Source organism: Dromiciops gliroides, chromosome 3, assembly GCF_019393635.1.
Source record: "Dromiciops gliroides isolate mDroGli1 chromosome 3, mDroGli1.pri, whole genome shotgun sequence".
Classification (NCBI taxonomy): domain Eukaryota; kingdom Metazoa; phylum Chordata; class Mammalia; order Microbiotheria; family Microbiotheriidae; genus Dromiciops; species Dromiciops gliroides.
In genome coordinates, this window is record NC_057863.1 from 512838365 (window position 1) to 512850672 (window position 12308).

General features: G+C 39.1%; 1 protein-coding gene across 1 annotated transcript in view; it reads left to right on the forward strand.

Moving 5' to 3' along the window:
• The window catches only part of AMOTL1 (angiomotin like 1), a 167850-nt gene that overhangs the window by 89848 nt on the left and 65694 nt on the right, over positions 1–12308 (forward strand). The window contains exon 5 of the mRNA XM_043994938.1: positions 11426–11570. Coding sequence (XP_043850873.1) covers positions 11426–11570 — 145 coding nt within the window. The remainder of the gene's footprint in view (positions 1–11425; positions 11571–12308) is intronic.

The following is a 12308-nucleotide window of genomic DNA, read 5'->3' on the forward strand; positions in this document are numbered from 1 at the left end:
GTATTCTACAGCTTCAGAGAGGAGAGGCCACTTAAGCTGTGGGAGTGACCTTACGGAGATGACTGTGAGATAATTAAGAAGACTTAAGAGTCTTATTGAGTACTTGTCCTTGGCTTATGAAGGGGAAAAAAAGGTCATTTGTAAGTAGAGAAAAGGACAGAGGCCAATACAGGCTACATCTTTTCAAGAGCCATTGTCAACTGGGTGCCTTGACAGTTAATCCATTTACGGGATAGGTTTCGGTCCCTGCTGGACATTTATTTCACCCTTAGCCCAGAGGTGAAGCACTGAGCTTGGATTGGTTGAGCAGGTTATTCATCATGACTTCCATAAAAGAGCCTTGTGTATACTGTGCCCTCAGAAGCCTCATACTAAGAATCTAGAGCTTTTGTCATGAGAGATGGCATGGGCATTCCCAGCCTCTGTGTGCTCTTGTCATGCTTATATGGGCATGACTGTTGTGTCTGGGATTTCCATGTGAGTGTGGTGAGGCTGGGCTTGGCTCCAGTCACTGTGGCTACCTCTGGTCAGAGGGAAGAGGAAGGCACTAACTGATCCAGGGGCAAATAAGGACCTTTGGATAACAGTAGCACCCCTCGGAGGTGGTCATGTGGCACTCTAAATGCTATTGCTATCACATGCTTTTTGGTCAAACCCCTCTTCAGGCTTTAGCTTGCTTTTGAAATCTCTTGGGTTAGGTCCTTTATTAGTGAGATTAGTGAAGGACTGACTCAGCATTTTCCAGGAAACAAATATTTCTTTCTTTCCCCTAATAATGATCTGTGGCAGATAGGCCTTGCTTAGACGCATCCAAGGGTAAAATCTGGCTCTGGATCTTTAGACATGGAATGTGGTTGAATGATTACAGGGAGGGACCAGGTATTGAGAGAACCTCACACTATTTCTTCCTTGGCTTGTGACTCACAGTGCAAGCCTGAACAAGTCACTTAACTTTTTGGTGACTCAGTTTCCCCATACAGGGCAGTGGGACAAATGTTGGTGGGAAGGTTTTTTTTCCCATTCAATCCTAGTTGTGTTTTATTTATTTGTTTGTTTATTGGTAGGAGGGTTTGGAAAGACTTTGCTGATAAACATATTGTGTAGTCAGTCTGGTGTAGTGGAAAGAACATGGGATTTGGTATCAGAACACCTGGTTTTGAATCTTAGCCCTGTTACTTAGTTAGCTTTTCCTTTAGGCAAGTAAGTACCTTCCCCTCTCTGAGTCTTAGTTCCCTCAACTATAAATTGAGGGGGTTAACCAGATGATCACTAAGGCTTTTTTCTAGTCCTTGATTCCTATGAAATAGTTAAATTCTTTTATCTCCCAAGCTTTCTCGGTCTCTTGCCTGCTCCAAATGCCTGTATTTCATCCACTTAGCACATGGACCAAATTGACTTTTAAAAGTCAAATTTTTACTTATCCCTGGCCTAGTATTGTTGCTATCAGCAGCTTTAACAGAGGTTCTGGAGCTCTTCCCACTAGCCAGTCATTTAAGTAGCTTCCAGTGGATTGAAATCATTCTAGTTCCATCCCTTCCCCTTTCCAAAGTACATGAGAGGCATTGTACTGAAAATCATAGGATCCATAACTTTAGAGCTGAAAGGGGTCTTATAGATCATTGAGTCCAACCCCTTCATTTTACTGGTAAGGGAACTCAGGCCAGAGAGGTTAAATTATAGAGTTAGAATCTAAAGTTCTTTCTGACTCTAAGCCTAGTACTCTATACACTCAAGTGTATGCTTAGTAGACCACAGAGTTTATCTGGAGAGCCTCGTGTGTGTGTGTGTGTGTGTGTGTGTGTGTGTGTGTGTGTGTGTGTGTGTGTGTGTGTGTATGTATGGGGGGGGTTGTAATTTGAATAGAAAGGTGGGGACATACGGGGAAAAGATTGTAGAAGAATCCACAGGACTTTGAAACTGGATAAGAAGATGTGGGAGATGTGAAAGAGGGAAGGATCAATGAAGACTCTGAGGTGTTAAGGCCAGGTGATTAGGAGGGTAGTGGTGCTATGGACAGAAATAAAAAGAAGGAAGGGCAATTTTTGGGAGGAACATGATGAGTAGTTCATCTTTAGACATATTGAGGTTGAGGGTGCTATTGGAATATCCAAGGAAGAATTTGGAAATCACAGAATCTGATCCAACCTGTGTCAGAAGAGGTGTTTTCTCCGCTGCATCCCTAAGAAATAGTCCTCCATTTTCCCCTTGAAGACCTCCAACGAAGAGGAGCCTCTTACCCCTCAAGACAGCTTATTTTATTTCTACTACCTACTGATGTGAAGATTAATTTTAGAGGACAGCAGGATCTTTCTAGGAGAAATTCACTATGTCTCTGAGTCTTCTAGTAAAACATTGGCTAACCCTTGGCTATTTGGACCAAAATGATCATCCTCCCAACTCCTTATTCCACCCACTTTATCTGGGGACATGCTATAAAATGGCTTTAAGGACATGTGCAACATCTCTGGTTCCTTTATTGCTAAGGTGTTCTGTTTAGTTTCCAATAGCTTGGAAAGCTATGAATAATATTACTTCACATTAACCAGGAAGAGACAACCTAGTATGGGAGATAGAGAAGTAGACTTGTAGTCAGGAAGAAGTAGGTTCATATACTACCTCGGACTCTTAGGTGTGAACCTGGGTGAGTCACTTAACAACTCTGGTTCTGTTCTTAAAACCTTTTGTGTTTTGTCATCTGTGAAATGAGAGGGATGGATTAAATGACCTCTAAGGTTCCTTTGACCTCTAAATCTATGATCCTCTGACTGTAGAAGAGGGGGGAAGAGAAGGAGAGTTAAATACTCCTTGATCTGGAAATGTTTGGAATATGATCTTGAATAAATATTGATGACCCCCCCCCCCAAAAAAAAGCCCAACAAACCAAACTTAGACATGACCAGACCAGTTAGGAGAGACTCTTTGAAAGTTGAATTCAATAGAAGAGATCATTACACTTCTGTTCTATCACATAGAAATGAAAAAAAAAGAATACTGAAACCCAGTACCTAGATCATCCCAAAGTTAGCAAAAGACACTCATTTTCTTCATAATGTTTTATAGTTATTTTTTTCTACCCCAACCCAGTCCATAGGATTCCCAAGAAATTTAGATTAGAACTGCAGTTTATACTCAGTCTAAAATTATGTTTAGCACTGAATCTGCAAATTGCAAATTGAACTTGACCTATGAAAATTTATTAAATTTGAGATCAAATTATTTTAACCTTGTTCAGGCTATTTCCTTATCTGTAAAAATGGAATAATAATCCTATTAGCCCTTACCTCATAGGATTGTGGTAAGAATCAAATGAGACAATTTATGTAAAGCACTTTGAAAACCTTAAATGTCAACTGTTATCATTATCAGAAATAATAATGAGCTGAGGTTGGTAATAATTGCTAACATCAATAAAAAAGTTAAAAAAACTTATAGTAGCTTATGGTCTAATAGGGGAATAAGGCACCAAGTCAGTAGATACAATATAGTATATTAAATGATATATACATTAAAGAATTAAAAAACAAAATATTATGCTCAGGATGAGGCTCAGCAAGGTCTTTACCAACTGTGAAGGGTGAGGGAGAGGAGAAATCAAGGAAGGTTTCCTTTAAGAGGTGGTATTTGACTTGGGCTTTAAAAGAAAAGAGGGAATTGAGAATGAGAAGGAATCGCAGAGAACACTGTGAGCAAAGGGACTTTAGACAGGACAGTACATGCTTAGATGACAGAAAGCTGTCTAGTTTAGTTGGAGCACAGAATATTTAGGGTATAAGGCTAGAGAGATAGGGTGGCACCAGGTTGTGCAGGGCCTTGAATGCCAGGCAAAAGAGTTGAGACTTTTTAGTTTGCAGGTAGTAGGGAGCCATTGAAGATTTTTGAGTACAGTGGTGATATTACCAGGTATATGGATAAGAAAGGTTATTCTGTTAGCAGTATGAAGATTGATTGAAGAGGTGAGAGAGGAGGAGGGAAATCCTTTAGTGAAGCTATTACAATAGTACAGATAGACAGTAATGAGAGTCTGAATTTTGGGTGGTGGAAGTGAGAACAGAAGATATGTGAAAGTCACTGAAGAGATGGAATCAATAGACTTGATCTACATTGGAAATAAGAAGTAAAAGTGATAGCTCCCAAGTTATTGATATGGGAGAGAAGATTAAGTCAAAAGGAAGAGGCTTAGGGACAAAAATAATGAGTTCAACATTTGGACAAGTTGAGTTGGAAGTACATCTAGGTGGAGATGTGGACTCTGGACTGGCAATGGCCCTGCATGCACTGGAAGACCCTTGCTTTTTTTTTTTTTTTTTTTTGGTGAAGCAATTGGGGTTAAGTGACTTGCCCAGGGTCACACAGCTAGTTAAGTGTCAACTGTCTGAGGCCAGATTTGAACTCAGGTCCTCCTGAATCCAGGGCCGGTGCTCTATCCATTGCACTACCTAGCTGCCCCCGAGACCCTTGCTTTTTAAAGCTAAGGCCTTTTCCCACGTCTCAGTTTGTCTGAGGCAAGGGCTGGGTAAGAATAGAGGCAAAAGATGGCCTAATTTGCTTTCACAGAAGAATCAGTTTGGGAGAGGAAGACCCTCAGAGTTTCTGGCCAGCACAAAAAAAAAAAATTACCATTTACACTCACTCTGAGCCATCTAAACCCAAACAATGAGCAGGTGAGGCTTGGGCTGGGACCTATTATTGGCCAATCAGTGAGAGCCAGTGTGCATTGGGTTTGAAGACATAGTCAAGTAGTTCTATTTGACTCCTAATGGGCTTTATGAAAGCCTGGTTTTCCAGAACTATATTTCAAGAAATTATAAATGAAAGCTACATGAGACAAAAGAGTTAATCATCCCAGTTTTTCAGGGCAAAAAGAAACAATGATAGATTTTTTTCTTCTCCACTTATTCTAAGACCCAACTCCAAGATACCTTGTGAGGTATAAGCAATCAAAATTTATATTCCTTTGGACAGAGCACCCACATGTAAGGGTATGACCCCCTACATGGACAAAGGGAGAAAGAGGAGTGGGGGAGGATAAAGGGGAGAAGGAGGAGTTCATTGATAGCTTTAAAGAAAGAAGTTTCCAGAAAGTGTTGGGGATGAAGGCTTTAATCCAAGTGTTTGAGGAGAGAGAGGTTAGTGAACAAATGGAAGCATAGGGTGTACATAACATTTTTTCCCCAAAGAGTTTCAAAGGCAGAGAGAAATGAGATGAACACTGCATGAACCCAAAAGAGCAAGAAAAAATTTTTAGAATCAGGCAGTCCTGAGAATGTTTATTGGCAGAAGGGAAGTATCTCTGACCAGGGAGATGGTGAAGAGCTGTGAGAGAGAGTGGACCAAGGACCCAGAGTAGCTAAGAGGGAATGGGTTAAAGGGTGCCATTGAAGAAATTTGTCTCCAATTTGAGACTGAGAATTTGTCTTCAGTTTTTCCATCATTCAAGCCATTCTTCACACTTTTGCCAGGTAGGTTTTCTTTTTTCTTTTTTTTTGGTGAGGCAATTGGAGTGAAGTGACTTGCCCAGGGTCACACAATTAGTGTCAAATGTCTAAGGTCAAATTTGAACTCAGGTCCTCCTGAATCCAGGGCCTGTACTCTACCCATTGCTATACCTAGCTGCCCCCAGGTAGGTTTTCTTAATGCACAGTCATTATGATGTCACTACCATGCCCCACCCACACTACAAAAACTTCATTGGTTCCTGTTGTGTATTGGAATAAAATCTGAAGTCTTTACCCTGGCACTCCAAGCCTCCTGTGATTTGGCCTCATCCATCCATCCTTCCAGACATTTCTCCCATTACCCTGTCATATACTATATTCTCTTGCCAAACTGGGCTATTCATGTTTCCCAAACATGCCTTCCTTTTTCCTTCTGTTTCCTTGTTTTGGCCATCCCTTGACAAACACTTTCTCTCTTTGCTTGTCAGAATTCTTTGTCATTCAAGATCGAGCTTTATGTAGCTCTTCTATAGTTTAATTGGCATGTTCCTAAATCTGTCTCCCTATAATAGCACTCTGTACCTTTACTGGTCCTCACAACATTCTACCTTTAGTTTTACTTATTTATGTTCTCTCCTTGAAGGTACCATGTCTTATTCTTTTTTGTATACCCCATGGAGCACATCCAGCATAATCTCTTGGATTTGCCAGGCTTTTGTTTTGTTTTTGGGTTTTGGTTTTTGGTTTTTGGTTTTTTTGCGGGGCAATGGGGGTTAAGTGACTTGCCAAGGGTCACACAGCTAGTAAGTGTCAAGTGTCTGAGGCCGGATTTGAACTCAGGTACTCCTGAATCCAGGGCCGGTGCCTTATCCACTGCGCCACCTAGCCGCCCCCCAGGCTTTTGTTTTAATCCAACTCCCACATTTTGCAGATGATGAAACTTAGGTGTAGAGCAGTGAAGTTACTTGTCCATTGTCACATAGGTAGATTATTCCAGACCCTGGATTCAAACTCTGGGTCTTCTGATTCCAAACTCAATGCTCTTTCTGTTAAATTGAATGCATGCGGGTGGGGGGTTAGGTGGTGTAGTAGATAAAGCACTGGTCCTGGATTCAGGAGGACCCAAGTTCAAATCTATCCTCGGACATTTGACACTTACTAGCTGTGTAACCCTGGGCAAGTCACTTAACCCTCATAGCTCCACAAAAGTAAATAAACAAATTGAATGAATGAGTGAACTAGAATTACGACCCTATGATCAGAATGAGGTATGCCTGTATGTAGTTCAAAACAAAGGTCACCTTTTTTAAAAAAAGGAATTAGCATATAAATGATGATGTGTCTTAAAGCCACCTCTTTGAAAACAAAATTGAAAGGGAGGATAACAATTTGTGTTTAAAGTAGAAAATGGTTTCAGGACATGTTGTACCCTCTACTGCTACATAAAAAGCAGTCCACATTATAGAAAATAGGGCTGTCTGAAATGAAATATGCTTGGACTAGCTGACTGTGCTTTAGGGAGACCTTTAGAAAAAATCACAAGATGCCTATATGGAAAAGGACCCTGGTTAATTAAGGACCTTTTTGAATTCTAAGTTTTGGAAGTTCTCCTTGGAAAAATGTCACTGTTTATAGCAAAAGACATCAATTTCACTGCAATTACATCATCAAATCATCATCATTATCATGGTGATGCTACTAGATTTATGTGTGATTTGGAGCAAAAGACTTCACCTCTTTATGTCTCAATTTCTTTACATATAAAACAGAATCGAATAGCACTAAGGACCCTTTTGACCACTGCATTCTAGGGTTCTGTATTTTCACGATCCTGTCTAAAGGGGACCTTGGTACAAAAAAACCCCAAATCCTTTGGCCAGTTTGCCTTTGATATAGTCTGCCATGGCCTTTTGAGGCAGATGGAGAACCAGTTGACCTCAGGTAGTTCAAATGGAACAACTGAAAAACCAGCAATTTGGATGTTGAGCCAGAAGTACCTGCCTCAAAGGGTGGTTATGAGGATCAAATGAAATAATATTCGTACAATGCTTAGCACAGTGCCTAACCTATAGTAGGTGCTGTATAAATGTTAGCGATGATGATGACAACGGTGATGATGTAACATAATTCTTTGAAGTAACCAAAAGCAAAATGTAATCTCCTGGTTTGGAGTTAGTAAGACATGGGTACAAATGCTACCTTTCCCCCCTTTTACTTATGTGATCCCAGAACACATAATTTCATCTACCTCTGGTTAATGTTCCCCCACTAAGAATTCACAGTGATAAAATTGTGGATTTTTTTTTCAATTGGTCAAATAACTTTAGAATCTCTTGTGTGATCATCCACTTAATATAGTAGCAAGATACCGTCAATTTGTGTATCATATTATCACTCATTTCTATATATGTTTTAGAATCATAGAATGTAGAGCCAGAAAGAATCTCAGAACATAATCTAGTCTGTGATAAGTTGAATTTACTGAAATCCGCTATAAAATCCATTTAAACTCCATCATAGCAAACACATAATCTCCTATAGATTCATGTAACCTGATGATTAAATCATATGCCTACAATCCTAGGTACTATAGAAAGTAAAATATCAGGGGCAGCTAGGTGGCACAATGGATAAGGCACTATCCTTGGATTCAGGAGGACCTGAGTTCAAACCCAGCCTCAGACACTTACCAGCTGTGTGACCCTGGGCAAGTCACTTAAACCCCATTGCCCTGCAAAAAAAAAAAAAAGAAAAGAAAAAAGAAAGTAAAATATGACCTAGCATTCTTGTCCTAATTGTATGAACGTTGTTCTTACCCCTAATACTTTCCTTAAAGAGGGATTTAAAGGATCATAAATATGTAGAAGGACCATTAGAAGTTATCTCATCTGCTAAATACTCCTAATAACACGGAAGTTTCTTATCATACTTGGATAACTTAATGAATGAAGCAAGGGAAAAAATAAGAAGGAACTATATCCGATCTTGAACCATATTGAATGACTTCTCTGAAAGTTCTCTGTCCGGAAGGATTGGGAATATATCTGAATTCTGTATCAGACTCTATTGTTAACTGCCTGCAAAGATCACTTAACTTCCCAAGTGCACTAGGAAACTCTAGAATATATGTTGCAAAGAAGGTGTTAATCCATATTGGGAGAAGGTTTCCTCAGCTGGGAGTTCCCTTTATTGATAAAATCACAGGTCTTGTCCTTGTCCCTAGTCCTTTATTAGGGAAATATGCTCAAAAGGTTTTATTAATATGGATATGCAGTAAAAAATTATGGAGATCTCTGGTAAAGTTCATAGTGTTGTTTGGGTTCTCTTAGATCAGATGTGCTCAGAGTAGCAAATTGTGCTTTAGGAAGACTTTTGGAAAAATAACAAAGTGCTTATGTCACATATATGAAAAGCACTTATGTTATATGTATAAGAAGGCCATATATATATTTAAAAGCTCCTAGGAAGGCAAATGGTGATTCTTAGAAACCAGTATAAATCTATCACTAAAGTCATGTTAGACCAAGGACATTGCTTGTTTTGATTGGATTGCTACATCAGTGTTTCAGGGGAATTCTGTGGATATAGAGTAAACTTGGGTTTCATCAAGATTTTTTACAAAATCTCACATGGGATTATTATAGATAAAACAGACTGAATGACAAGCCATTTGAATGGATTCTTAACTGAATCAAGAAGACCAGAGAATAGTGAGTGAAGGGATTGAAGGGAAGTTGGATGGAGATTTCTCATAGATAGTTAGAGTTCTGTTATTAATTGGCCCTCCCTATTCAACATTTTTATCAATAACTTGAATGAAGTGATAGGGGACATAGCTGCTATATTTAGGTTATTTGAAAATGGCCTAAGAGATGGGAGAGTGAGAACTGTGTAATTTAAGATTCTAAATGTGGATTCTAATCAGCAGAACAAAATATTCATATAAAGTCTCTGAGTTCTCTCGTCTTCTTGGAGTGGTAAGATGTCATCAGGAGGAAACTGGATTCTGGTCTGGAAAACTGGATTCTCTTCTTTAACTGTTTGAATTGCTGGATTTTTACTAAACCTTATTATAGCGTTGTCAATGATCAAATTAATAAATTCCATTACATTCCCTTATTTATATAACGGAGGGTTGAGGTAGTTATGCAATCTCACTTTTTACCACCATGTGTCTGGATCAAAGCCAAATTTAGTATGTGTTCATGACACCTGAAAATGTTATGGAAAGATTATCATACCATATCTTATGGTTTTGAGACAGCCACTGATTGCGCTAGGCCACAGGCGATTAGACTGAGTGAGACAAAAAGAAAACAAGTTCAGTTAAAGAGCTTTCCTATAGCAAGTCTCCAATAGGTGGCATCATTCCAATCATTACAGAGCTAACACACTGAATGTTATTTGAATAAAGATCTGAAATGAAGTTGACAGACCAACATAATAGGTTGGTTAATATATCATATTGAAGTACAAAAGATTACTTGTAAAGTCCTAAATGATACTTTAACAAAATTCACCACACAAGTAAAGAATTGGAAAGGCATTGTTTGTGTCAAGATAGTGGAATGTGATAGATGAGATTTAGCAGATACTCAGGGGCCCACCTGGAGACTGGTTTAAACTGATTGAATTGGATAAGGTGACTAACTGCTGACTGGATTACTGGTTTACTTCCCTGGCTGGTACTTAAGGGTACTTAAGAAAGTAATTGTTCTCAGAAGCTAACAACTTTGAACTTTGACTACCTTTGGGTCCAGTGAACCAATGAATTTGAATAACACTAGCCAATCAGCTTGAAGAACCTCCCATTTCTGGGAGGGGAACAGGAAGGAGGAAGCAGACACTGGTAAGAGAGGCCTCTTTGGCTGCAAGACATCTACATGGTGGCAGAGAACTTCACAGGGGAGTTTAGGAAGGCAAGGATTTCAGGCTATAAGAAATCTGTTCTCAATCTTTCTCTTTCTTTTACTATCTTTCAATAAACCCTTAAAAAACCTAAACTCGTTTATCAGTGATTTTAGTCAGTTTCTCCCTAAAACTGGGGGGACAGATTAGAACCCACATTTAGAATTTTAAATTACACAGTTAGACAACAGTTCATGTGAAAAAGCCCTAATGGGTTTTTGTGGTTTGCAACACAGCAGCTGTGTTAATGAATTGTACCAGGATGATGGAGGGGATAGGCTTGCTGCCCTTTTCTGATCTCGGACAACATTTAGAATACTGTTTCCAGTTCTGGGTACCACATTTTAAAATGGAAATTGACACCCTACAGCATGTCCACTGGAGGGTGAATATGGCAGAGGGACTTGAAATCATACCACTAGGGGCTCAATGTGAGGAACTGAGATTTTTTTTTAGACTAGAAAAGACTTGGGGCAGGTGGAGTGTTAAGTTGTTTTCAAATATTTGAAGGATTGTCATGTGGAAAAGGGATTCTACTTCTGCTTAGATAAGAACAGAACTAGGACCAATGGAGAGAGACATAGATATATAGAAGCACATGTTAACTTAACAGGAGAAAGAAAAGAACTTCTTAGCAGGAAATTGGCCATCTTGGTCATGAAGGCAGTGGGGCAGTCAGCCCTCATCACTTGAGTGCTTCAAACAGAAGCAGGATGGATGCTTGTCAGGAATGTGGTAGAGGGGATTCATAGCATCTTCTGAGTTTCCTTCCTTCTTTGGATTCTGTTATTCTATGTAATGGAAGGAAATACAAGGAATCTTAGGTAAAGTCATTTCTGGAGACTAGAGGCCATACTACATGTGACCTGGAATATTTGTTCCATCAGCCAGGTAGAACTTCTGAGTACTTTTTTAAGAGAGGAGAAGGGAGGGAGGTTGATTACAAAGTAGAAATCACATGCTTACCTGGAAGATGGGGAATATGTCTTAGTCTATAAGACCATCTTCAAGTGTTCCTTTGAGTATCAAAGATGCTTATACTATAACCTCTCTTTTCATACTGACTTTTTCTTATCTTTCAGTTTGAAATAGAAATTCAGAGGATTTCAGAAGCGTATGAGAGTCTAGTCAAGTCTACCACCAAGCGCGAGTCTTTGGACAAAGCCATGAGGAACAAATTGGAAGGAGAGATTAGAAGACTTCATGATTTCAACAGAGACCTACGAGGTATGTTCATTTCTGTGTGCATTTTCCACTTCAAGTTCTGGGTACTTTGTTATATTCTTTACTTATCAACATTCAGAGTTTTCTTTGTCATGAAATAGTGTTTCTCCTGTGCTAGATAAGCTGGTGAAACTAAACTGCCTTTTTTGATTGCTAAAGGACAGCATCATTTCTCTTTACCTTGTAGGATGTTATGTTGCTATGTGCATTAGAATCACTGGTGTTTATGTATTTATATGTGTCCATATATAATTTTCTTTTGTTAAAAAATAATGCTATTTGATAAGATGTGCTTAAGGACAGAAAAATACATTAATCTTTCCTAGAAAAACCCAAATTTAATAAATTTTTCTTTTTCCACCCATTCCCCAGAACAAAGCATCATAAAGAATATGTGGACCATTTGCATTTTAACTGGTTGTCTGCTATGGCTAGAATTTTCTCCTTCTTCATCCCTGCCTCTTGGTTTCTTTTAATTCCCATCTAAAATCCCACCCTCTACAGGAAGCCTTTCCCAACCTGCTCTTAATTCTAGTGCTTTCCCTCTTTTGATTCCTTCCTTTTTATATCATATTAGCTTGTTTGCACATAGTTCTATGCTTATTGTCTTTCCCATTAGCTTGTGAGATCCTTGAGGGCAAAGACTGTTTTTTGTTTTTGCTTTTTCTTCTTTTTGTTAATCCCCAGTACTTAGCATAGTGCCTGACACATAGTAGGCGCTTAATAAAAGACTGTCTGACC